Genomic DNA, 26,113 nt, shown 5'->3' on the forward strand with positions numbered 1-26,113 from the left:
ATACGTCTTGCGCAGCTTTCTGCGTTCTCCTGGCTTGGCGTGTATCCATGTGTGCAACAGGAGATGTCTATGGCTCACCAAGAGGCCGATGCTAGCTGTCGTATGACTTGTGTGCAGGAAGCAGGGCAGTGCTTAAACCTAGCAGTGGCTTCCCGTTGACAGACTCTTCCATGGCTCTAGACTAATCAACACTGCCCAGTGCCATTATGAGGATGTGGAATTGATTAAGATGTGCTCAGTAATTTATATCCGTGCACCATTCACAGCTGCCACGTATTAGGTATTTACGGCATACAATTCAGCTTCATAAGTATTGTTCACATCTAAAACATTTATCATTTATACTTGGCTTCAACTATGTCATGCAAGGTAATCAGAGCTCATCCCGCTTATGCGTCTCTTCTTTTTCCACTTCCTTCTCTGGGACGTCCTGAGTAAACCTTTTGAGCAGCTCCTCGAGCTGCTCGGGTGTCGGTTTTTCGTTGCTGTCTCCAAATCTAATGTAACCATCTTCGGCCCTGATATCAGGGGTTTGCTTAGCATTGGCGCCTCCAGTCTTGGTAGAGGACGACTTCTTGGTCTTTGTGTTCTTCTTTGTGCTGCTCTTCTTGCCCTTCTTGGAGTCAAAGTTGTTCACAGCCTTCATGGCGAGATCCATGCCGGCCTTTTCCAACTTCTTCGTCCTCTCCGCGATATCCTTGACGAGCAGAACTGGGTCGGCATTCTCGCCTAGTTTGGCTTGCTCAACCAACTTCTGCTCCAACCACTTAAAGGTAGACTCGGAAAGTTCGGTGATTTCCTTCAGGTCGTTGAGTGTATACAGGGGAGGGACGGGTCCACGGTCGTCGACGGCCGCAGTCGTAGTAGTGGTGGAAGAAGTAAAGTCGTCATCCTCCAAACCATCAAAGTCTCCAGGAGTGGCCGAAGCCGCCTCGGTAATGGTCGACTCGGCAGAAGTAGTTGTGCTCGAGCTGGCCGAGGCGCTGAAAGCTTCAGCCTCGGCAATCTTCTTCTTAATGCTGTCAATGAATGTAGCCGTCTGGTCCAAGGAGTCGCGAAGTGACTTGACTAGCTCTGGCCGCTCTGCGTTCTCCGTGATTCTCTTCTCCACTGGTGTCACAATGTCCTTCAGCTCCTTTAGGCGAGCCTTGAGCTCATCTCGGGGGGCATCAGCACCATCTTCATAAAGCCAATCACTCACGGCGCTGGCCTTTTGCTCCAAAGTAGATCGCTCAGCATCGGTTGAAGCCGCGACAAAAGTCTCACTCTCGAGGAGGTCCCGGACCTTGTAAGTGAACCCTTCCAATTGGTTGAGCGATTCCTCTCTTGCACGACGAGCCTTGTCAGAAGCCTCGAAAGCCTTGATGCGGTCCTTGGCCTTTGTCATATCGGCCTTGGGCAGTTGTGGTACGCCAGACTTCTCGAGAGCGAACTGCACGGGGATCACAACAAGTGTCTTCTTGGTGACAGCGCTGCCCTCGGCGGCGTCGGCAGATGATGCCGTCGTTGCAGCCTCAGTCGATGTCGAGCTCGACTCCACAGATGAAGTCGTAGCCGTATCGGTAGAAGCGGTTGTTGAGGCAGATTCGCTGCTCTCAGTGCTCTCTTCGCCCTCACCAAGGGGTTGCTGTTCCTTCTTGCCAAATCCAAATAAATTCTTGACACCGTCAATGACCGAACCTTCCTTTTCAACTTCATCAGCCTCACACTCGACAGAAGCCTTGACCACCTCTACTTCACCATCCTCGGCACTAAGACGGAGGTTGAGCTTGAAGTGAATATCAGAATCAGCGCATTGGTGAGTGTCCTTGAGTTGAGTAACAGAGGCTGTGAGGTTCTTGGTGGTAAGAGTCTTTGTATCCTGGTCCACAACGCCATCTGCCGAGGGAACTTGCTGGTAGAACTGAGCTGTGAAGTCTTCATGGTTGTTCAGTGTGATTTCCTTTGCTGCGGCGCCCAGCAGAGATCTTTCGGTCCAGAGACGCTGATGTCTTGTCTTTCCGTTGGAATCTGTCCACTTGTAACCAGCAGGGTAGTTTGATCCGTCTGTGATTCTAATCTCCTTGACACGGAAGCTGGGGCTGAGATCAGCAGCCCTGAAGCCAGCACCAAATACAGCAGCCTCATCAGAGTTGACGTTGCTACGGAGTTTCTCGCTTCCGGCAATCTTCTCCAAAGCCTTCTGCACAAACGGCATTCTCGAAGCTCCTCCGTGGAGAACAATGGAGTCGAGCTGGTTAATATCCAACTCTGCTACCTCTAGAGCCTTTTGCACCGTAGCGGCGACTCTAGTGGCATGTTCCTCGGCCAATGTCTCAAAGGTAGCTCTTGAGATCTTGTACTTGAAGTCAACGTCGTCATATAGACCCTCAAAGCTAGTTCCCGTTTCTTGATTTGCACTAAGGACGTGTCGGACCTTCTCGGCATCCTTGACGAGCTTGGCCATGGCCCGTCCATGGCCCTGGACGTTCTCAGCAGCAACGGAAACCTTCTTGGCGGCAGGCGTCTCCACAAACTGCGAGATCATGTCGTCGACAATAAGGTAGTTGAGGGAGTCTCCACCGAGAGTTCTGTCCCAGCCACTGCCAAGGACCTGCACCTCCTGAACGGTCTTGTTGAACTTGCCAACGTCTTTGACGGTGCGGCCCTGGAACTTCATGACGGTCGCACTTGTAGAGCCAGCTCCCATGTCGAAAACCATGTGGTATTCGGGCTTGCCTCCTTCATTGATCACTGGGAATTGTCGGCTTGTGGCGTAGTTCAAGCCTACAGCCAAACCATCGCTAATGAGGGACAAGACCTTGAGCCCAACCAATTCGGCAGCCGTCTGAACGGCACGTTTCTCCTCGATCGTATAGAAAGGTGGGACAGTAATGACGACCGAGCGAACAGATGTATCGGCGCCAGCCAATGTCTCGGCGTTGCGCTGAATGCTCTGGAGCTCCATGGCCAGCAATTCCTCCACTAACCAAGCATCTTCATTGTCTGCGAATGCCTTGCTCTTGAATGCAACTGTGTTTCGTAGCTTGTGGGTCTCGGGTTGAAGTGCAGGGTGCTTCGAGAGATACTCCTTGACCGTCGCATCGTCCACAGGGAGACCGAGGAGGGTCTTCAGATTCGGGTAGACATCACTGGGGAATCTGGCAGAGATGGCCATGGCGTCGGAGCCATAGAGTCTTTCGGGGTAAGCGCCAGCTTTGGGACCGCCAGATTCGGGCTTGAAAGCGACTGCAGAGGTTTCCTTTCTCCTCGAGTCTTTGGTGAGAACGATTTCGAGGGGAATGCCAGGCTTGACGAGGGCAGCCTTTATGTATTCAGTTCCGAGGTCCACACCAAGGACAGCTTGGACGGCAAAGACATTTGTCGAGAAGATGAGGACCACACAGGCGACAATCCACCTCGGGGAGAAGAGGCGCGCCATGGTGGGCGGTTGCGGGAGGGAGAGTTGGCGATGTGTCCGCCGGTCTATGGAGTTGTGGGTGCCAGTCGGCGCAATGCAAGCTCAGCAAAATTCTATGAACAATTATCTGGGTATCGGAGAAGAAAGATGAAACAAGAATATTGAGAAGAAACAACGGCAAGCTTTGTTCGGAATGCCAGCCAAGTAAGTAATGAGGAAGTCGAGGTACCGCCTACTGAGCAGGCTCCTTGCGTAATATATCCTTGCGTGGGTGGTAGGTAGGAAGAAATAATCTGGCCTCAAGGTCAAAACAGAAAGGACCAGCTGGCTGTTAACTTTCTGGAGTATTCGCCCACTTTAACGTCAAGCGCATGTGTTGAGGTGGATGCCGGCCAGCCTGGGAGCTCGTAAGAGGCCAGATCAATTGATTTCGTCCCCTAAAAAGCCACCTTCTGCTCTGTGATTGGCTGGGAGCTATAGGTCGGAGCTTGAGAAGGAGGTTAGCGGCTTGCAGTGGCCATGCCAGGCAAGTAGTACTACGGTAATGGTTGACCCCTGTCCATCGAAGCCTGTAGACGACTACAGACTGTCATCTTTGTTGTAGGACTAATTATATCATGTTAGATGTCATGAAAAAGTTGTTTGAGTATCGTAGTCTCGGTCGGCAAGAAAGTGAAATGAGAAAATGAAAAAGAAAACGGCCAATGCAGGCAGAACTATGCAGCCTTCTTACTAACAACGGTTCAATCCAGCTTATTAGGTTAGGCACAAGTACCGTGTAACTTGATAGCTGTTTTTTTTTTTTGCCAGCAGTATTTCATTTGGCAAAACATTAGCATGCCAAATAAGACTGTTTGAACACATAGTTTCTCTTATTCTTTTATCGATATTAATTTTATATATTCCAAGCATCGATAGATCGCTCGGTACAACATGTAATTGTATTGTGCATGATGTAGCCATAAGGGCCAGGTACACAGGCGTGGCATGTAATTTAGAGTTAAAACAGCCCGTGGCGCCCCACGTGCTTTCGCGACAGAACCTTGGAACGCGGCACACCTTCAGCACTTTACCCAAAGCGCGTCTCAGATAACCCCAAAACATTGGCGTCTGGATATTCTTCGTCTTTGGTTCGGCATCAAATATTTTAACAAAGTCCAGCTTGATCATGGGCCATGGCTCCCAGAAGAGTCATTGCCGACTCCGATGACGACGACGAGGATTTCAGCCCCATCAAGCTGACGTCGGGGCCTGAAGATACATTCCAAGATGTGCAACCTGAAATGGAGCCGCTGAGTCCTCAGCACCAACCTGCCAGCCCATTGGTCCGGCAACATTCTTTACTGGCTGTCGCCAATGCGCAAGATGATACCTCAGGATCTACGAGTCCATCCTTCTTTGCAAATATTCACGAGGTGCATCAGGTCAAGGGAATACAGGCTCAGCAGTCGCGACTTGTTGAAAACATTGTACGCCAGAGCCAGAAGGCCAGCCGCAGCAGTGGCGATGTCTCTCTGCCAACCCAAGGACAAGGCAGGGGCAGAAAGGCAGTGGCTCATGGGAGCTCTGCCGCTACTGATGTGACGAGTCCAGTTCCAGGAGCCAAGTCTGGGCCCAGGAAGAGTCAGCTGGCCCAGATCAGTGATGCAACAGAGCTCACAACTCCCCGGAAAAGTGCAGAACGGGACGAATGGGATGTTCCGAGCAGCGGAGACGAGGGGAAGCGTCACAAGAAGAACGAAAGATCGTCTGGCCCAAGCACAGACGACTCGAGCAAAATTTATGTGGCCCAAAGCAACTTGTCAGCCAGCCAGAAACGTCAGTATCGGAAAGTGCAAGTTCTAGATTCTCACTCTGGCGAATCAGCCATACCCGACTCCGTGGGTCAGATGCAGCCACCATCAAACTACAAGTCTAGTTGTGCAACAACTGTTGCTGTCTCGACGCCCAGCAGATATGCTTCTTCTGGACCGCGGCTCCCATACGAGATTGAGCAATCGGCTGATGTTGGCAAACCAAGTGCCGCAATCGATTTGACCTTATCATCACCAGATGCTATCACTGTTGGCGGCGCGGATCAGGAAGGGGACCAAAGCCCGGTCCGACGATCGTCCGTCAAGAGAAAGAGGCCCGTTGTTCGGGACGACGACGACGAACTTGGCCTAGACGAAAACTTCTTCGAGCAACCATCTAGTGATCCTGACTCGGACTATGACACGGCTGGCCGAAAACCCACCAAGAAGGCTAAGCAGCCAGCAAACTCGTCCAGTGCTGCTGCTAAAAAAGAACCCAAGAAACGCGGTCGCAAGAAGAAACTGCCAGTCGATGATGACGTTGTCATTGACGATGAAGTGAAAATTGTCGAACCCTTATTAATGACTGCCCCTCCGACAATCCCAGAAATAAATTCTGCAGAGGAGAAACCGAAGAAGAAGAGGGGCAGACCACGGAAGTCAGAAGCTACCCAACCAGCCGGTGCATCAATCGAACCGCTCATCGAGAAGGGGCAGCCAGTACATCAACCGAGTAGAAACTATGCACCGCCCGAGAATGAAGAGGGCGAGGATGATGCCACGGCAGAGAAAGAGAGTCGGGGACAATCAGCAACGGTTGACTCAACTGAGGACGAGGTGGTGACACAGACTGAGGACAAGAGAGAGAAGGGTCCCAGTGGGAGCGCGTCTCCACTTAAGGAAACAGATCGCAATGTTCTGGGCAGGTCACAGTCTACAGTCTCGGATTCCGATAAGTCAATGAGTAAGTCCATGGCATCTTCACAAGCCGGGAAGATGTCTTATCGTGTAGGACTGAGTAAGAAGTCACGCATCGCACCATTGCTTAAGATCATCCGAAAATAAGGCGCGTCACAGAAACGGTGCGAGTAGAAAGAGATGAGTGTTAAAAAAGAGGACATGACATGACTTGAGGCCGGCTACAACTATACCCCTATCTGCAATAAGTAGCCCTATACATACATGATGTCAAAAGAGTGGCTCTCCTAGATTGATCCAGAATAGATGAAATCAGTTTTGAGAGGTGCCTGAGTCACAGCAGAGGCCCCTCCCGCCCTTTATCGTCGAAAACTGCTGAGTAGCGTTTACTTGGCCAATGAGTGGCATTGTACATTTTGTCTCTAAATATTCTAATACTATACCCCAATCATTCCAGAGTACTGGGTAGATGAAAAGGATGAACAACAAATGAGGTTGCACCTTGCAATAGCTAAATTGAGATGGGATGGGGTCAGTGTGGAATTCTGGGGCAGTTTCGTATTTCAGCAACTATTGGTAAAAGAATGGCATCATTCCCTTAAAAGTATACAAGAACTCGGCAGATATTGCGAACGAGTATTTTCTGTTTCAGTATATCAAGACCATTGTCCCATGGCGACAGATTATACAATGGCGCTCGAATGGCCTCGACCGTATGGCCAGATAATTGGATGTTGAGTCTGTAGGTATGTAGCGTCATGCATAATCAATGTGACGAACCAGCAGCGAACCGAAATAAGCACGGCGGAGATGTGATCCACTTGCCGGATCGGGTCGCCCGCCAGCTGCCACTAGGAGAGCTATGAGACCACGCATCATGTAAATGAGAAGCTCACCTCACCTCCAAAGTAATACATACCCCAATTGCATCTATTGGAGACTACTTTCAATTCTCTTCTTCTTTTCTCCTACGTACATACTTGTTCAGTCTCTCGCTTGTTTTGTTTTCCAGCTTGCTTGCTTTTTAAGCAATAACTATTTCCCCCTTGTCAAAAGAAGAAGAAAAAAGAGAACCATGCCCGCCGAAACCCGCGGCTCCGTCCGCCAGCGCAAGGCGGCAGCCGTCCGGGCAGAACAGGAGCCGACACCGCGCGTCGTCGAGCTCAACACCTCCGACGATGAGGAGGAATTCATCAAGAACGGAACGGGCCCCTTGCAGCAGGAGCCCCGGCCCAAGCCCACCCCAAAGGCCCGCGTCAAGGCCGACGACGACGAGTACAGCCCCTGGCTCGATGTGCTGCGCGTCCTCACCTTCCTGGTGCTCGCCGGCGTCGGTTTGAGCTATCTCATCTCCAACGGGACCACATTTGGCCTCGATAAGCTGGCCAAGCATCCGCCAAAGTACTTTAGAAAGGACTGGTGGACAGAGCAATTTGTAAGTCTATGGAACGCTGAAGGAAAAGAAAAAAAAAACACCATCCCGGAGGAAAGGGGGAACACAAAAGATTGGTGCTCGGGGGAAATGGGAAATACTCTTGCTAATCATTGGAATTCCGTTCTTGTTTAGAAAACGCCGCTCCAACTCACACCAGCCGAGCTATCCGCCTACGACGGCAGCGACCCAGAGAAGCCCATCTACCTCGCGATCAATGGCACCATTTACGACGTGTCAGCGAACCGACGCACCTACGGACCGGGCGGCTCGTACCATGTCTTTGCAGGCGTGGATGCAGCGCGCGGATTCGTCACGGGCTGTTTCGCCGATGACCGGACGGCGGACCTGCGCGGCATTGAGGAGATGCACATTCCCCGCGACGACCCGGAGGTTGACTCACTATACACGGCCGCGGATCTCGAGGCCCTCAAGGTGCGCGAGCGCGCCGAGGCCGAGCAAAAGGTCCGCGACCAGCTCTCCCACTGGGTCAACTTCTTCGCCCGCAGCCCAAAGTACCCCCACGTCGGCACCGTTAAGCGTGAGCCCGGCTGGCTCGACAAGGAGCCTCTCAAGCCTCTGTGCGAGCAGGCTCAGAAGGGAAGGCCGAAGAGGAAGGCGCCCGAGACAAACTGAGAGATGTCAATGGAACATATTGCCTATACAAAAAGAAAAGGAAAAATGGGACGGGCAGATTTGAAATAGTACTACAAGCGAGCCACGTTTGTTTGAAAAAAAAAAATGAAAAGGAAAAGGAGAGGGGATGGATTTGACATGACATTGGATCCTCATCATATTCAGGGTCTGATAGACCCATGGTTCCCGGGTGAGGAGCAACTAGCCGGGCAATTGTGCTGTAGATTCATCAGACTTGAGATTTTGGACGGCCGATTCCACTGTTACGGTTTTCAAGAGCTTGTTTTCAAATTACGCTTCTGGTAAATCATTGACAAAAGCGTGCGGACAAGATCGGTGCATACGCTGATGAAAAGACGTTCAAAACTCAAGCCTGTACTGATACGGCGCGGCGGCATGCAACCAGCTTATCTTTCAGAGATATCGGGGGGATGGAATGGTATCGACAAGACATTGCAATCAGAATTCAGGACAACGATGACATGCAGAAAAAAGGTGTCTGAAAATAGGGGTATATTATTATATCTCAAACAAAAAAGAATAAGTTTCTCCAGAGTAAAAAAAAAAAACAACACGATTCAAGCCAGATTCCAGAGTGCACACGGGGCACTAGATGCAGACCACATGTCCCAAGGGCGGAAATATAATACAAGTAAAAGATCCGGACCCGACAGGAAGTGAGTGCTGCATCTTCCTCTGCTCTATAATTCTCCAGTCTGGAGACATCAACATCCAGAATGCTTCATGCAAAATACACGTCCTGCCGCGTGCAAACAAGCGATGGTCTCCAGTGCGGTTCGCGGAACCATTTTGGTTACACATCGTTCTTGCTGCTTGATCGCGGCCGCGCTATGCTTGAGCATCCCTCTCCCTCTCCCCTTTTTTTTATATTGTCGTTCATCATCATCAAGTTCTCTCATCCCTCATCTTATGGAAGAGTCAAGATGAGAAAATATTAAGAGACTTCCCCAAACTCCATAAAACACACCCACTCCTTCCTTCCCGACCTGGGCTTTGGAGTCTCTATGCCAAGAAGAAGGCGGCGGCAGCACCCACGAGCAAGGTAAAGGAAGTCGAAATGACAACCGAGGCGGCGCCGGCGGTGCTGACGGCCGACGAGGTCGAGCTGCCGCTGCCAGTGGTCGAGTCGGTGGAGCCGCTGCCCGAGGTGCCGGTGCCCGTGTTGCCCGAGTTGGTGTTGCCTCCCGAGGTGGAGCTGGACGGGGCAACGTTGGCCGTGGCGGCCGAGGCGAGCTTCTTGAACTCGGTCAGAGAGCGAGTAGCGTTGGCGGCGGTGCTGGTTGTTCGTTTAGTATTACTTCTTTCCTTCCTAATATAAATTTCACTCACTTCTCGTTAATGACCATGACCATACCAGCCTGGCAATGCTTGCCCGTGGCGCAGTAGAACCACAAGGGGTTCGTGTTGGCGACCATAATGGTCCAGGTCGGGATCATGCCCGTGGATGAGCTGGCGGCGACGGGCATGAAGCCGCTAAAGGCGCCCGTTTGGTTGGTGTGCTCCGAAATGGGCGAGCAGGGCGCATCAAAGGTCGACTGGGCGACGCTGTGGTTGCCGGCGCGGAACTGGAACTGGACCATGTCGCCCGCGGGCACCTGAATGTTGTCGGGAGAAAAGATGAGTGAGTTGTTGTTGACCGTGGACACGGAGACGACGTGAACGGTCTGGGCCGAAGCGAGGCCCAGCAGGGCGGACAGAGCTAGTACTGAGAACTGCATTTTGACGAAGAGATTTCTGGTGAACGTCGAAAAGAGAATGTCGTTGTATTTTTCGAAAATAGTAAGAAACGGTCGGAATCAAGAGAGCGTATTGTTTGTATAAGCGACTAGCGCGTTGGCTTCGAAGGGCTGGCCTTGAAGTAGAGAATATTAAAGCTTGAAGTGAAGTTGAAAGAAGGAAATGGAAAAAATGCCAGAGACGTCTCGAGTGATTACTGAAAGGAACCAGGAAAGAGGGAAAAGAGAAACGAAAAAAAGGCCCCAGCACCAGAGGGACGAGATGGGCAGCATGATTATAAGAGACCGGAAGACTGTAGGATCGTCTCATGGTGAACCATACCCTAGTGTTTTGACGTCTGAAGATGGTCCGAGGTGACAGGGGTGCTATTGGGCGCAAGGAGGGGAGGATGTCTGGAGGCACGAGATGGTCCTTGAAACACGTTTTGACCAGCAGGCCGACCGGCTTGTAGATGGAAAGATGACATATAGTCCTGCTGGTATTGCTGAAAGGTCCGAACGGGCATTTGCCCTGCCGAGATTAATGAGTCTCTTTCTTGTCATACTGCCGGGCGCGGACGCTGGTCCAGTATACATCTTCCTTGCCAAGACTTCTGGAGGCTAGAGAGCTAGAGAGGGTGGGCCAATGATGAAGAACCGTTGAAGATGGATATAGGCACATGCACCTAGAAAGTCAAAATATGTGCGGTTTCTACGTATGCCAAATAGTCATTGGATTTGGGTAAGCATTACAAAATCTCGTGATTAGCAATATTGAATTGCTCAAAGCATGCGCGTCGCTCTCTATCGCTTCTGTTGATGAGACAAGGCCTTGTTATTGAGCGTAGTGTATACTTCTAGTGACTGCCAGCAATATTGACTGGAGCCAAGACGGCCTCTTTTTGCCGGGGGAAACCCCAAAAGCGAGCGACTGGGCTGCTACGTCTCCCCCAGATTCTGATCACTGTACCTAGTATTCTCATGAAGAAAAGAATAGAGAAAAAGAACTGGCAATGGAAGTCGGAAAAGACGGAGGAGACCCTAGTCCAGGTTCAATTCGGTATCCATATAAAATCTATGGTTGATTTAAGGTTGAGCGTTAAGCATTTTACAGGGATTCCAGGGCATCCAGGGCGGCCCAGGAGGTGGGAATGGTGTTAGCCGCACGGGTCGTGCTTCAGCATTGTAGCATACTGGGCCTTCTGAAACCCTACCGGTTTCCCATCCCATCTCAGCCCTCTCCTTTGCCCAGCGCGCAAAATCTCGCTTTGCCATTTGCTGAAAATTCATCCGGCGCTTGGCTGCATCTGGTACCGCAAGCGATGAAGGAGAATGGAAAAGCTGCTGGATTGCTTGCAGAGCCTCCGGTTCAGAAGTATGTACAGGTTAGGCTATTGCAATAGATGGATCCATCTCGCAGACCTGCACCACCCACCATCAGAGGCCACCCCCCGGTCCGTTGTAGCGCGCTTCTGTAATCGGTATAGACTCAGGGCAACTCCTACATATTGTGGTCCTATGTTCCCACGCAGAGCCGCACACAGGCTACCATCACCATCGAAAGTATAGACCAATCTGGAGTTTTGCAACCGTTGCACTGCCTTTGAAGCGAGCCTCTACCAAACCCTGTCACTCCTTTGCCTCACCAAGGGTTGCCTAGTGCACGCAGTGGTCGCAAGAATGTGACCAGACGAGGTTGCTGTCACTCTAATTCCATCCTGACTTTCCGGGAAACAAAGGGTGAAGGAACATGGAAAGCTTGGCTACTGTACCCCGGACTTCTATCTAGATCTAGCCAACGTCAAAGGCCTCCGAGGCAGTGCTTCTCATCACTGAACTCAGACGGCTGACTTTCACCCGAGTAATGGCGAACCTACAGGTAGACAGGGTAGCCCACTAGACGGGACTGGCATGTATTGCTCGCTCCAAGCAGTAACTTAGATGCCCACACAAGACAGCACTTTTCTGAATCTCTTGAGATGTTATTGAATGAATTGAGGCATTCATATACTAACTGCAATGCTCAAGACACACACTTATTCCTTCATGCTCGACTACAATGTACAAGTTGCCGTTCAGCCGATTTGCCAAGAATGATCAGCTTGAAACAATGACACATGGGCAGAGTGCGGATTGACTGATGTGTGATTCGGCTCCAGAATATCTTGTCCATCATCCTCCGATGTGGGTCAAAAAAGCCGTGCAACAACTCCAATACTCTCAGGGTTTCTTTGTGGACTGATTCTGGGCCATGAGTCTTGTTTCACTGCAGCCTCTCGTCCTTCCGAGCACTGTCCCACGTGCACAAAGTTCTTTATGAGCATGGTTCCTCTTCTAATCATCCGATCTCGTATCCGCTAGTGCCAAGACATGATACACAGCAAGCTCATGCAACTTGATGTGCAACCAGATTCCCTACTCCGGCTGACATAGATGAGCTGCTCATGACCTTATCGAGCCTGGCTTCATAGTAGAGGTCACATCTCTTCCGGATCTACAACGGCCTCCAAGATCTGCCTATGGAAGATCTCCGTCCCAAAACATCTTAAGGGGGCCGAAGAATTATTAGTGGCTATGTCATCCATCAATGAACAAGATGTGTATCTAATGTTGACTTCTCGTACACATAAGCAGTATAGTGTTTCTATCCGAGGTCGATGCCATGACAAGTTTTTATAGTTCATCGTGTCAACACCCAGCGACTAGATTATCACGGGATCTAGGATCTGTTGCCCGCACTGGTGTCTGTCGGGGTGACTTCATCTGCTCTTGCTTGCAGAGAATCGTAGGACGTTTTTCATTTGGTTGGTACCTTTAAAAATCTGACGACACCAAGTCAAGGGAGTGCAGGTCGTACCGTCAAACTGAGAGGTATGCAGTCTTGTTGTTGCTGATCTGAACTGCAGCTCCTCTTCCGATACTGTGGGAAGCAGAAGCTGAGAGTTTGTCCTTTGCGGTCCAAGGACTTTGTAGCAGAATTCCATGCTATCATGGCCAGAACCATACGATCTTAAGATATGGCCTCAAGCAGATACTAGATTTGTCCGGTATCTCAAAGCGAACCAGAATTTTGCTGCTCAACCGTGCAGAGCACTGCACAAGGTCATCGTCTGGGGGAAAGACTTTTACAGATCCAGCAAGAGCTGCGGCGCAATCTTCTCCAAGTCTTCCACATCAAGGAACGCGGCACTCCTCTCGACAGCAGCACGAGCAATGGCCTCGCGGACAAAAATGTCCATATACTTGGCAACGGCCTCGTTTGCGTCCTTGCTAATTCTCGAGCCGTCCTTTTCGAAGAATTCATGTAGAAGCCTCGTGAGGAGCTCAGGTGGGATCGTCGCCTTGGGCTCTTCTTCCTCTTCTTCCTCGTCCTCATGGTCGTTGTCGGCTGCACCCGCGACCGAGTCTTGCGTTACGTCCATGACATCTTGGGAGTCGTCGAAAGGGTCAAGATCAGCTTCGTCTATTTGTTCTTGTCGCTTTGCCATTCTCTGTGCTCCGGAGGTGCCCATAGACGGACGATTCGGGGCTCGCGCAGCGTTGGATGCCGAAGTGCCAGAAGCTTTTGCCTTGTTTGTAGATCCTGCAGGACGTCCACGAGGCATGGTGACAATCTCAGGTAGGCGTTCCTACGTGCAACTTGATCGCTTCAGAATTATTGGCAGAATAAATAGGTGCGACTTTGGTTGTTCTCGCTTTTGCGGGACGTAGAGATAGACGCGCAATTCGAAGAAATGCGCGTTTCGCGTCCCAACGCGTTTATTGGACTGCAGCTGTCAAGCACCTGGCGGCAAACGGATATTAATCTGTACCAACCTCAATACATCACCACATTCAGGAGGAGACATAACATTGCAGATGAACTTTGATGGCGATCAGTAATGGGCTTCGCAAATACTTGTGCAGGCAAACACTCATTCTCATGAAAAGCCAATTCAAGATTCATTGTAACCACGAGTGTTCAATTGCAAAGAGAAGTCTATCGTAACCATCGAAATGAACTCCCTCTGGCTGAAAATGAATCCGGAGATGTGCAGTTGCGAGCAAAACGAATACATAAAGGAATTGCCTAGAGTCTAAATTACAGCAGCTGGACATCTTCGTAAAGGCCGCCCATGCTGCAAAGGCCTCCGTGTTCCAGAACGCCACCGACAATTGTGATGCCTGTAACAGCCTTTTCGCCGCAACATCCACCGCCAAATGACACTTTTATCAACCATGGTCCGCGGGTCTCATCATTACATCATCCCCACCAGTGATCTTAATCGTCTATATGGATTGGGTATTAAGGTGTTTAGCCAGAGCCACCCTTGAAGGCCTTGCCGAAGAGGATGACCTGGAGCTGATCGTAGATCGACAGGACACCAGCACCGGCGACACCACGGAGGATGTTGGCACCAGCACCCTTGAAGAGCGACTTGATACCCTCCTTGGCGACAATCTGGCGGGCAGCATCGAGAGTACCGTTGTACTTGACGGCCTCACCAGAGGTCATCATCATACGACGACGGATAGTGTCAAGAGGGTAGGAAGCGATACCGGCACCGGTGGTGACACCCCAACCAAGAGCGAAAGAGGCCAAGAAGTTGTTTGCGAGAGGACCGACCAGGACGACGGGCTTCAGCGAGTCGTACATACCGAAGTACAGACCACGGTAGACAACGATACCAGCGACGGAAGGAGCGAAACCACGGTACAGACCAGCAATACCGTCAGAGGCAAGAGTCTTGCGGTAGACATCGACGAGACCGTTGAACTGACGGTCACCACCACCCTTGGCGTTCTTGGCGTCGTTGGCCAGACGGGTACGGGCGTAATCGAGGGAGTAGACGAAGAGCAGGGAAGTGGCACCAGCAGCCTGAGGAACGAATGTCAGCAAGTAGAAACGATAAGGGGAGACATTTCGAAGTAACTTACACCACCGGAAGCCAGGTTACCGGCCATCCACTTGGCGTAACCGTCCTTGTCCTTCTTGTAACCGAACATAGCCTTGAACTTGTCACGGAAAGCGAAGTTCAGGGCCTGGGTAGGGAAGTAACGGATGACGTTGGCAGTGTTACCACGCCACAGGGACATGACACCCTCGGCCTTGGCGGTTCTGCTGAAGCACTCGACGATACCGTCGTACTTGCGGTCGAGACGACCGACCTTAAGCATCTCATCCTACGTGGTTTGTTAGTAATTGTTTGTGACCACGTGTTCATCCACCGCGGCTCGAAATTGGACGCCGCATCAATGAATGCTATGTGGACAAGTGCTTACCTGGTTCTGGATAAGGAGCTTGACACGCTCAATGGGAGCGGCAGCAGTCTTCGAGACGGCGGCGGAGACACCACCCACTGTGGGATCGGATTAGTCAACTGTCAGGGGATGCGGAGTGCTCGCTCGGGATATGCGACATCGACTGCAGCTCGAGCTGGCGATGTCGATTCGACGAGGAAATCTGCTCAAGGAGCATTGCGGATAGACGTACTCAAGAAGTCAGCCACGAAGGCTATAGAAGATTGATGTTAGCATTGGTTCTGATGAAGTTTCTGCGTATGGGGAAAATTTTCTCAGCACCGGCAGCAGGATCAACAGGAGCCGCGAGTCTACTCCGAAACCAAGCCCGCAAAGACGCAACAGGTCCCGATTGAGATTCTGATGGATCAATTGAGGTCCGCAAACGAATGCGATGGATGATATCGAGCAAGACTCGGGCAGGCTGGTGAACGCGCCGCGAGATGCGTGGATTGATGGATACTTGATACGAGGGATTTTCATCGGGAGAACGTACGCGGCATGCCCAGAACGGTAGGCTTTTCTTGCGACATTGTGACGCTTTTACTCTCAAAGACAACCTTTGATTTCAGGAGTGGAGAGTTGATGAAGGAAAGGAAAAGACGCTGTGCTAAACGTCGAGCTCGCGATGTAGAGAGGAACTGGAAGCTCAGAAAAATTGATTCTGGCCCCGAAACTCTTTTTATGGCCCGTGGCCCGTGCGCTTGCCCACTAGCGTGGAATAGTCCAGCGCGCGCGAATTTTCCGGAGCACAACTCGGCAATAGCCTAGGCCCCGTCCAGTGCACAAATCGTCTTTGGCCGGACAACAGGATATGCTTCTACTCGTGCAGACCGTCTGCTGCTAGTCGTACAACGGGATTCTCTAGCTGCTGCTCACCTACTATTGGATCGACTCGTGGATCTCCTGAGAGGACACTTGCACATGAAAATAGTGAAAATGCGCTCAGTCCTTCCTTGCTTTTTGGGTACAATTGCTGCTACATTACCACCTACCTGGGGACCTACCTACTATGTATCTTGACCAAGCCTGACCTAGTCCTAGTCGACGCCAGCAGCTCGTGTGGATGCCGCCCATGACAGCGCAACAACAGTGCTCCTCATTGGGATCCGCTGCCTCACAAGTCAGCCAGCCCTTTCGCTCCAGCTTTCCCGTATTTTCACGAAACGCAGCTGCGACATAGGAAAATCACTCAAGAGAAAACAAAACAAGTCACCGGTACAGGTAGGTGATGATGCTTCATACAAAAAGTCTGTACATGAACACACACCGCATCACATTTTTTAGTCCCTGTCAGCATTGTTACAAGTCGGACGAACTCTTTACCAATCACCAAGGATTCTTATCATGCAAAAAAAAGATTGCTGAGGTACACGGAATCGCCAATAGGTCCGTCAATCCCTTGGTCCTGGTGTCGTGTGGCCAAAACCTCCCAGTTGAATGACCAGCAAGCCCATCTCGGGTAGGTATTTCCTAGCGCCTCTGCGGGTCTCTGCGCGGCCCTCTCCAAAGTCTCCAGCTTACAGTTTCAGGGGTCCCCGAGTCAAGGTGGCAGAGATTTTTTTTCTCGCCATCTCGGTTGGTCTCTTTCGGAGACTCCATTCCCGTTAGTTGCATATCTTTAGCACACAAATTATTTTGCCCCAGATGCACGAGATACGGCAAGATAGGGAGACGGCTTGGTATAGATTCTAGAATTATGTCATTTCTCCTGGACGGGTGCTCTCCATGTTTCTCGATCTGTATGAAACCATCTCGCAGTAATACCTCTAGAAAGCCAATATGCGTTTTGAATCGCTCAGCCGATAGATATTACAGGCACAAGTGTCTCTTATGTTCTCGACCTGCAGTGCACAGAATCCACCATACTGGGACTGGCTCATGACACCTGATAAATTCGGCTGAGAAGCTTGAGAAGCGGGAACAAGACAAGTCTAGAGCCGCCGGACAGTGTGATGCTATTTTGGTTATCGATTACAGCATAAAGGCGAATGGAGCCATTGAGCCCGGTGACATCAGTTTGCAAGACAGCAATTAGGTTGGAGGCACGATCATATCCTACAGGCTAGGTATAGAGCGAGCTGCCAATTGCCAGTGACTGCACATTTCCGTTCCACCTGGAACAAATCGACGGCACTTTGCGTTGAAATCATACACAAGCAAGGCTTCTGCTCGGTATCCAGGCACGTGCTCCCAAAGCAAAGACGTGAGACCAGCACGCAAAAGTGGCAGCGAGACTGCCTCGGTACAGACCTTGATACCGCTGGTGGAACAGTTCAGTCTCTCCAACAGCTCATCTGCTTCGGGCGTAACAATCAACGGCAAGACTCCATGGTAGGTTGATGTCATACATAGGACCATGCAAGACTTCACGAGACGAATCACAACTGACAATCGCGCAGTATTGGATATAGGTTGTGCAGAAGGGTCAACACTTCATTCTATTGACCTCACCCTGTCGAAAGCAATAACGGCCTTGACTATGAAGGCTGAAACCAGTCCTTATGATGCTACGCCGGAGATCAAAATGCCCAGAACCATCGAGTTCCCTTTTTTTACCCTCGATCCATCTGGTCGCCAAACCGTTCCGCTTTAGATCGACGTCACGTTCGTTTCATGGTATCGTGAATTGTGTGGTGAGATTTAGTCCGAAGCACCAACGGCGCGGGCTAGAAACATGTCAGCATGTTGTGTGTGGGCGAGCGCACGGGAGACATACTGTAGATCTTCATCTTGCTGTGGGTGACAACAGACTTGATCTGGCCCTTCTCCTCGAGGTCCTTCAGGCACTTGCGTGCGAGGGAACCGTTGATCTTTAATCTGTCGACGAGGGTCGAGACTGTGACGAGGCGGTAGGACTGAACATCCTTGTACAGCTTCTCAGAAGTCTGCTTGTCGAGCAGGACGGCGTGCTGGGCCTTGTCCTTGACTACAGTGACAGTCAGTCAAGTGTCTTTTGAAGAATGGTTGTCGTCATGACGCATCGCTCGCTCGCTGGCTGCCATGCAAAGGCCGCCGTCCCTTCCACCACTGGCGAGCCCCTCGCTAAGGCCGTTTCGTCGACGAAGCGCACAAGATTCGGAAAAAAGTGCGTTTACTCACCCTTGCCCTTGGACCACTTCTTCTTCTGCTTCTTGGCGCCGGTAGCAGCGGGAGCCATGTTGACGATCTGTGGTGTTGACTTTGGTGGTGGTTCGAATCGTCAAAGGTGTGTTGTCTCCAAGTCAGAATGATACTGATGGGTCGAAATACATGAGACTCAAAGGTTTACTGGCCACACCAAAAATTTCGGGCAAGCGCAACCCTAGACTAGCGGGGTCTGATTGGCCACATTTTGCTCGAAAGTGGGGCGGCCGCACCTTTGTCGCCAAATTCTGGCTAGGGCCGCAATCACCAAAAAATTAAGAACTTCGAGACCGACTTCCAACGACAACACCGACCTTACTAACACCGCAGTCACAATACCAGTCAGACACATTTTTCGAGCGCCAACTCCCAGCCAAAATGTCTGACAACGGTGAAATCGAAGTTGAGGCCGTCCAGTCCTCGGTGCTCCCCAAGGACGTGACCTCTGAGATCGGCTCCATCAAGCTGTTCAACAAGTGGTCCTACGAGGATGTCGAGATCCGCGACATCTCCTTGACGTAAGGGCGCCCCCTTCAGAATCGACATTGCGAATTTTTTTTGTTCCTTCCGGTTGCTGCGCTGCGCTGCAATGCCACTATGCAAAATGGCGACATTGCAACCAGGCAGCGGGGGAGAGCATTTAGGGATTCTTGTCGAAAATAAAACACCACGTCAGAGAGCATATTGGAGGCTAATGGAATCTTTGTGTGCAGCGACTACATCCAGATCCGATCTCCCGTCTACATCCCCCACTCTGCTGGTCGCTATGCCGTCAAGCGTTTCCGCAAGGCCAACTGCCCCATCATTGAGCGTCTCACCAACTCGCTCATGATGCACGGCCGCAACAACGGAAAGAAGCTGATGGCTGTCCGCATTGTCGCTCACGCTTTCGAGATCGTAAGACCGCCTACCCGAGCTCGTCCAAGCTAGCCGCGCACCATGATACTTGAGAGAAATAAATTGTTCTAACGCCCTCTAGATCCACCTGATGACCGACCAGAACCCCATCCAGATCGCCGTTGACGCCATTGTCAACTGCGGTCCTCGTGAGGACTCCACCAGAATTGGTTCCGCCGGTACCGTCCGCCGACAGGCCGTCGATGTCTCCCCTCTCCGCCGTGTCAACCAGGCCATTGCCCTGCTCACCACCGGTGCCCGTGAGGCCTCTTTCCGCAACATCAAGTCGATTGCCGAGTGCCTGGCTGAGGAGCTGATCAACGCTGCCAAGGGTAGCAGCAACTCGTACGCCATCAAGAAGAAGGACGAGCTGGAGCGTGTCGCCAAGAGCAACCGATAAATGTTTTCTTTGCATTGGGGGTTCACAGGCGTGGAAAGAAATCTGGACTTTTATTTGCCGATCACTTGCATTTGCGCGTTATGGTCAAGGGCGGGATGCGGATTTACGACATTCATGTCACATAGGGCTCATAAAAGAAAAAGGCTCGGCTCAGGGATGAGCAAAAAATGATCTGACTACCCAAATAACGTCTTTGAGAAAACTCGGATGTGACGGTAATGCATTGAAAAGCCTGTAAATAGGAGTCAATGGTTTTGGAACTATCTTGTACGCTCTCTCCTCAGCTTGTGATGAATCAAGTCCGGCCTGATGCCTCCCACCCCATACCTGTCCCGTCCCAGCTCCAAGTGTCGAACCAAAGTTGCCCGTGATGAGAATTCCAGGCTTGACTCGGCTTCGAATTAATCAAGGGCTTTCATCAGCGGGATATACAAATTTCGACCACAATGTCAAATTCTGTATTGTGTCATTCAGTTCATTGCTTGCTTTCTCATCCTACGCTAACAGTAGCTGTTTAGGTCCATAGCTCAGCCATCGCATCACGTCATACCTTCATACCCTCATGCTCTCGGATTGTCTGGCGTACTCTGTGCACATGCCAATTATTGAGCAACATGATACTGCTCCATGAATACGACCCTTTTCTTGTGCAAATGCCGAGTGTCCTGAACCCATGATTTCTCAGCGTCATACCTCAACTGTGCATCCCAATACTTAAGGACTCCATCGTCTTGCAAGGTTCTTTCATGGCCTATGGTTAAGAGCGTTCCATGGCGGCCGCGTTCAGAGGGTCATGCACAAGCCTTGATCCACATAGCATTGCCGTAGGCAGATTCCGGAAGTCATCATGTTTGTGCGATCTCATCCATACGCACGCTTTTCTAGAGTCAAGATCCCGTAACCTTCATCGGTGTCTTCCCTACTAGGCGAGTCGAAGGGGCTCCGGGAGCTGCGTGAGCGTAACCTGGCGAGGCGGGAGCGGGAGGCGCTGGAACATGCCGACGTGACGGATGCCTTCCTCCCACCACTCGCCCATGCGTTCGTCGACGACGAAACCCCACTTGGCCCAGACGTCCTTAACGTCGTCCTGGGCGTGGACGCAGACGAGGCCGCGCCAGCTCGGAACGTCATCAGCACCGCGGGCGGCGAGGGCGTTGAGTCCTAGATTGCTGACCGACGGGTTGAAGTAGCCTGGGTGCTCCATCAGCCACTGACGGGCCGCGGCCCAGAGCTGGGCGGCCACGTTCATCTTGCGGTACGGCTTGAGCACGGCCAGGCGGCCCAGCTTCATGTACGGCTCTTGACCGTCATGGAAGGTGGTCGGGGCGTCATAGCCGTAGGGAAGCATGGAAGTTCTGTTTTCTCGTCAGTGATTGTCTCCCAGACTGGTATGAGTGAGGGCTCGACTACTGGGGTGTCTCATGGTGAAACACATCAACTCATGGTTACTGACCTGCGTCTTTCCTGGCTGGCGGTCAGAGTGTTGATCTCTTCATTCTGCAGGACATTATCCACGTAGCGGCCGCCAGGCTGGGGGTGAGGCGGGTGGGGAAAAGGAACCGCGCGCAGGGTGCCAATGGGAACCGAGCGGGTCTCGGAGCGCTTGCGCTGGATGATGGCGCCGGTTTCCGGGTCCTTGATCTCGTGATCGAGAATATGGTTGACGCTGGTATAGATGACCCAATGCAAAGATCTGCCGTCGTCCTTGTCGTGCTCAAACTCGAGGGGGACACCCTGCTCCTTGACAAAGACCTCCTCACGGACCTCCATGGCGTCCATAAAGGCACGGGGAATCGAGGGATCCTGCTGGTCGTGAGGCTTGGAGCGGTCGTACCTGTCAAGCTTGGTGGGCTCAAGGCATGAGATGAAGGGAGTGCCCGTGTTGGCCATTGTTGAAGCTTGCTTTGGGTTCTTACGTGGTTGCAATGGTGATGGACGGAGATGGTTGTGGTAAGAGCTGAACGGGATTGTGACCTCAGAATTCTGGATCAAAGTGATTCCAGATTTAGAAACCAGACTGAGAGTAGTGAGAGAGGAAAGGGTTGCACCTATTTCAATTGAACGTGGCGGCTTGAAGTTGGGAAAGTGGAAGCTGTCGTTAAGTTTTGAGTGAATCAGCTCTGGCCAATGACAAATGAGCGGACCCACGATACGCGTTTCCGGAGCCGGACCTCAAACGGAGTCGCAAAACGGGAGTCGCAAAACGGGGTCTCACGGAGCTTCACGGAGCTTCACGGAGGATCTGGCCGCTTTCCCCGTGCTTGAGACTGAGTACACACTTTTTGTTGTCGGCCTGCCCTTGGCTGGGTTTAGGAAACAGTGATTGAGGAGTGTGCCCGAGTCTTCAATGAATAAGGATTCCCTTATGCTGTGAAATAAATCCAGGAGTGCCGCACTGCAATGAGTTTACTGCCGTTTGTTGTTGTTGTTGGCAGAATCAATAAGTTGCGGGAGGATCTATTAGGGCTAGTCATTAGAGTCCGGCGCTCCGGGGGCAACCGCCACTCCGGAGCATGTCCGGCGTTGGCCCGGACCGCCAGGCGATCGCCGGCTGCGGCACAGTTGGCGGAGCTATGAGACCCAGCTGCCATGACGAAATTCGGCAACCACTTTGCAAAGCCATTGACTGTTTCACACATTCAACGATTTGCGATATGGCGCATCCTCTTTTTGCTACTTCTCACAACACGCCTTACATCTGCGTCGTAATCTGCGCTACACCTCCATTCTCTCAGATTGGAAAAGATGATACTATAAAGCTGCAACAATCATCATTCACTGTTTTAGGTGAATTGGAGTTATAAAATAACGGCTGTCCGGAGAAGAAAGGGTTAACTTTGTTCAATCTAGTTATCATGACCTGTCCTGGTCAGATGATGACTGTACTTTCCGGGACTACAATGCGTTATACGGAAGATCCGTACGTGGTAGTTGAATAAGATCGTGTGAACTGCCATTTGCTCAGTGGGCTGAAATGGAATGCGAGCAGTAATATCAGGATGATTCTGTGCGCAACTCTCACACAGTAGCATCAATTGCAGAGCTTGAGTAATGGCCTGCTTGGGGATACAAATCTCATCGATTGAGTATAATAACATAATAACATCTCTGTTAAAATGTGAGATGATATTGCACAGCCTATCTTTTTCACAGACTCGTCTTTGGCCGAACCCCTTTTTTGCTTTTTTTGACATGCGTGGCTTAGATTGTCGCGTAACGTAAGCCCCCCCTTATGGAAGGTGTAGTGGTTGACGGACGCATTAGACGGCACCTAAACTGCCAGGCAGATAAAACGGGCCCCGCTGACATGGCCACAAAGGTGCTAGGCAGGCACCTAGTCACGCCTAGCTAGGCGTTGCGCGTCGCTCGCCAGCGCATTAGGTCAGGCGAAGGAAGCACCAAAGAAGTTTTGACTTCAAACCTCACCTACACTGCTGTTGGAGAAGCTCCGAACTGGATGCGACGACAGAATCGATCCGGACATTGTTGCTGCCATCATCGATAGATGGCGACATAGTTGGGGGAATCTCAAACTGTGTTTTGACAGCTTGTCACTGCACCAAGAAAAACAATCCATTCTATTCTCTCTTTCACATCAATTGCGGCTCGAATTGGTCGCCGGGACCGTCCACTGCAACCACAGTCGATTGTCTCGATCTGTGATAGCAACGACGTTGCTCTTCTACACTTGAATACTCCGTTACCCGAAACGACTATTCGAACGCTCATTCATACAAGATGCCGATACGCCTGTCCCCGCGCCGGGCACCACTGCTGCTCGCCAGCTTGGGTATCTTTGCCCTGTTCACGCTCTTTGTTACACTTCCAAGCTCTATCCCTCAGGGTCCAAGTCTATCCAAGACCCTGGCCGACCATAAGATTCCCATACCAAAGGTGTCGAATCCATTCTCCGCAAGCATACTGCACCCCTTCAGGCCTGCGTCACATAAGCCGCCGGAGCAGGCAAACTCCACTTATGCTGGAAGTTCTTGGTACTCGAACTGGAACTGGCGCTCTCCATTTTCCTCGTCCGTCACTCTCGATGAGAACCGATCGCTTCTCCCGCAGCTGATGGAGCGACCCCCCATTTACTGTTACTATGATCCAACCATCCCGAGAGAAGAGGCGACCAAGGATGCAGAGAGCGACCTACTGCTCACATGGAGACGTGCATGGTGGGCACAGGGTTTCAAGCCTATAATCCTCAGTCCGGCCGAAGCTATGAATAATCCTCTGTACAACGAGCTGCAGCTCATGGATCTGGAGCCGACTTTCAAGACGGATATGATGCGTTGGCTGGCATGGGAAAACATGGGCGGCGGTCTGCTGGCTCACCATCTCTTGCTTCCCATGGCAGCTCGGGATGAACCCCTGCTTTCATTTCTCAGGCGAGGCGAGTACCCCAAGCTTACGCGTTGGGAAGGATTCGAGGACGGCTTGTTTTCTGGTCCCAAGGCAGAGATTACAGTTGCCGTCACCACTGCATTAAGACATCCAGAGCGAAAAGATGCCAAGGATTTCATTGCCGCCACACCCGCCGAAACCTTCGATGTTGACCCCAAGCACGACGGTCTGGCATTCTACAATGTCAAGACTATTGAGAACAAATATCCCCTCGTTGCTGAGCAACTCGGGGCTAATCGTGCGACTGGATTGCAGAGTCTGAACTATCTCATCAATGCGCATCTCCATGTCGCGTGGCAGGATTCGTTCCCCAAGGGCGTGGCTGTCTTGAAGCCTCTTCCCCGCCATACCTCGACCATGATTGAGCCCGCTCTGGACTTGGCAGTTTGGCTTACCTCGTGTCCTGATACGCCCATGCCGGCATCTTGCCCTCCGAATCTTCCAAAGTGCTCACCTTGTGTGTCGTCCCATCCGATGAAGATCTCTACTCCTTCGCGTTACCGAAATACGACTGGAATGTATACCATCGGCACAGTACCGCACCCCTACACAATGGCATCCCTCAATGCGTTGAAGAGCGATATTGATATTCCATGGGTTCGCCGGAAGATGGTCCGAGATTTGTGGTTGGCAGAACTCACAAAAGAGCACTCCGGCACCGGCGTCTCCGGTGCCGCACGTATTGTCACATTCAAGGAGGCCGTAGCCGGTGATTTTGCAACCGCACATTCTGTATGGCTTACGGCTGAGCGGGAAGCTGTCCCTCGCGACTTGGACTGGTACTTTGGCTTTACCCTTCCCGTCAACGGCACAGACAATGGCCAGTCTGAGACGCCTGTACCCGGTCCTGAGCGCCGCCCCAAGCCGGAGCATGATCCCGCGGATGGTCCTGTCCCCACCGAAGAAGACCTCGCACAGGAGCCCGAGTTGTTGAAAAGGGCCCGTGAAATGGGCAAGAGCGAAGACCCAGCCCATGTCGCTCTCCGTAACGCTATCGAGGCTTGGAACCTGGCGGACACGGAAGCCTGGAAATTCGCGCGTGCATTCCTGGCAAGGTCGCGTGTTGAGCGCCTCAAGTGGGAAGAGGAAGAGAGAGGATACGCAGGAGGTGCGGGCAGTGACAAAGAAGCCAAACGCGGTGGATGGGGTCGTTGGTCCGAGTAGAGTTCTTGCATATAGCATTTGATTTGGCAGTATCAACAAAGCGCATCGGAATAGAGAAGAAACATAATACTAAGTGTACCAAAAACCAAAGGGTCTAGTTTGTTGGATTTTGTTCGCTCCGGATGGCATGGAGTTTTGGGCGTTTGCGATCAAGACCAATAGAAATATTTATTGAAAATGCACCCATTCGTGTGATGCCCACTCTTGTGTGCTGTAGGATGAGTGAAATGCGGTTCACAAGATTCTGGCCAGAATGATACTTGTATACTGGCGCAAAGGAACCAGCTTCGTCACCACCGCAGGTCTGCAATGGCCTAGTTAATAAGCAGCATCAGCTCTGGAAACGACATCGACTATACAAGGTAGCCAGCAAGAGAACCCGGTTTCTTGTTTTCTGTCATGTTGGATTTGTAAAATATTCTCTCAAAACAAATTCACTTGATGGCAACAGAGGAGACATTATATTTGTGATTATATGGTGGATACGTTGCATCTCGAATACCTCCAGGCCATAATCATCACCGTCCGGTCCATGCTGAATGGTGCGGCTGCGAGACAGCTCTTCGTACGGGATGCAGCTTCCTTAGCAGTAGGTGCACACTGCCATATATTAGCCAACGATGATCGCGATCAAAAATGGCAACATCATGTAGTTTTTGGAACCTGAAAGTGAGAAGCTACACTCGCCTGACTAGCTGACTTGGTCCGGGAGACTTTGCCACCAAAGAAAATGGCGCTTTACTGACACTTGGTTATCATGATCTCTCTCGGCCTCTTGGCCAAGGCTGTGGGTGAGACAAGGCCAGACATTTGATCAATCACAAAATGAACTATAGTTGTAGGGGTCATCGATCTGAAAGAGGATCACAGGGCGCAATAATTGAATGAGAAACTTGGTGACACCTTTGAAAAGATGTTAAAGCATCT

General features: G+C 51.3%; 10 protein-coding genes across 10 annotated transcripts; 4 read left to right on the forward strand and 6 right to left on the reverse strand.

Moving 5' to 3' along the window:
- Positions 1-373: 373 nt before the first annotated feature.
- Positions 374-3,421, reverse strand: PFICI_08797 (uncharacterized protein; the record flags this gene model as incomplete). Its single annotated transcript, XM_007837378.1, has 1 exon — positions 374-3,421. One exon carries the CDS (start codon positions 3,419-3,421, stop codon positions 374-376), a length of 3,048 nt encoding a protein of 1,015 aa, XP_007835569.1.
- Positions 3,422-4,575: 1,154 nt separating this feature from the next.
- PFICI_08798 (uncharacterized protein) lies at positions 4,576-6,258 on the forward strand (the record flags this gene model as incomplete). Its single annotated transcript, XM_007837379.1, has 1 exon — positions 4,576-6,258. One exon carries the CDS (start codon positions 4,576-4,578, stop codon positions 6,256-6,258), a length of 1,683 nt encoding a protein of 560 aa, XP_007835570.1.
- Positions 6,259-7,186: 928 nt separating this feature from the next.
- PFICI_08799 (uncharacterized protein) lies at positions 7,187-8,179 on the forward strand (the record flags this gene model as incomplete). Its single annotated transcript, XM_007837380.1, has 2 exons — positions 7,187-7,546; positions 7,679-8,179. The coding sequence occupies 2 exons, from the start codon at positions 7,187-7,189 to the stop codon at positions 8,177-8,179; spliced, it is 861 nt and encodes a 286-aa protein (XP_007835571.1).
- A 1,023-nt stretch (positions 8,180-9,202) lies between these two features.
- Positions 9,203-9,918, reverse strand: PFICI_08800 (uncharacterized protein; the record flags this gene model as incomplete). The annotated part of the gene is made up of 2 exons (XM_007837381.1): positions 9,203-9,476; positions 9,530-9,918. The coding sequence occupies 2 exons, from the start codon at positions 9,916-9,918 to the stop codon at positions 9,203-9,205; spliced, it is 663 nt and encodes a 220-aa protein (XP_007835572.1).
- A 3,122-nt stretch (positions 9,919-13,040) lies between these two features.
- PFICI_08801 (uncharacterized protein) lies at positions 13,041-13,520 on the reverse strand (the record flags this gene model as incomplete). The annotated part of the gene is made up of 1 exon (XM_007837382.1): positions 13,041-13,520. The coding sequence occupies one exon, from the start codon at positions 13,518-13,520 to the stop codon at positions 13,041-13,043; it is 480 nt and encodes a 159-aa protein (XP_007835573.1).
- A 689-nt stretch (positions 13,521-14,209) lies between these two features.
- Positions 14,210-15,728, reverse strand: PFICI_08802 (ADP/ATP carrier protein; the record flags this gene model as incomplete). Its single annotated transcript, XM_007837383.1, has 5 exons — positions 14,210-14,773; positions 14,833-15,078; positions 15,178-15,254; positions 15,389-15,409; positions 15,692-15,728. 5 exons carry the CDS (start codon positions 15,726-15,728, stop codon positions 14,210-14,212), a joined length of 945 nt encoding a protein of 314 aa, XP_007835574.1.
- A 2,110-nt stretch (positions 15,729-17,838) lies between these two features.
- Positions 17,839-18,355, reverse strand: PFICI_08803 (40S ribosomal protein S25; the record flags this gene model as incomplete). Its single annotated transcript, XM_007837384.1, has 3 exons — positions 17,839-17,864; positions 17,915-18,124; positions 18,298-18,355. The coding sequence occupies 3 exons, from the start codon at positions 18,353-18,355 to the stop codon at positions 17,839-17,841; spliced, it is 294 nt and encodes a 97-aa protein (XP_007835575.1).
- Positions 18,356-18,699: 344 nt separating this feature from the next.
- PFICI_08804 (40S ribosomal protein S5) lies at positions 18,700-19,618 on the forward strand (the record flags this gene model as incomplete). Its single annotated transcript, XM_007837385.1, has 3 exons — positions 18,700-18,839; positions 19,035-19,218; positions 19,301-19,618. 3 exons carry the CDS (start codon positions 18,700-18,702, stop codon positions 19,616-19,618), a joined length of 642 nt encoding a protein of 213 aa, XP_007835576.1.
- A 922-nt stretch (positions 19,619-20,540) lies between these two features.
- On the reverse strand, positions 20,541-21,508 carry PFICI_08805 (uncharacterized protein; the record flags this gene model as incomplete). Its single annotated transcript, XM_007837386.1, has 2 exons — positions 20,541-20,973; positions 21,072-21,508. The coding sequence occupies 2 exons, from the start codon at positions 21,506-21,508 to the stop codon at positions 20,541-20,543; spliced, it is 870 nt and encodes a 289-aa protein (XP_007835577.1).
- A 1,848-nt stretch (positions 21,509-23,356) lies between these two features.
- Positions 23,357-25,186, forward strand: PFICI_08806 (uncharacterized protein; the record flags this gene model as incomplete). The annotated part of the gene is made up of 1 exon (XM_007837387.1): positions 23,357-25,186. One exon carries the CDS (start codon positions 23,357-23,359, stop codon positions 25,184-25,186), a length of 1,830 nt encoding a protein of 609 aa, XP_007835578.1.
- Positions 25,187-26,113: the final 927 nt, after the last annotated feature.

Source organism: Pestalotiopsis fici, assembly GCF_000516985.1.
Source record: "Pestalotiopsis fici W106-1 unplaced genomic scaffold PFICI_Scf_6, whole genome shotgun sequence".
In the NCBI taxonomy this organism is placed as follows: domain Eukaryota; kingdom Fungi; phylum Ascomycota; class Sordariomycetes; order Amphisphaeriales; family Sporocadaceae; genus Pestalotiopsis; species Pestalotiopsis fici.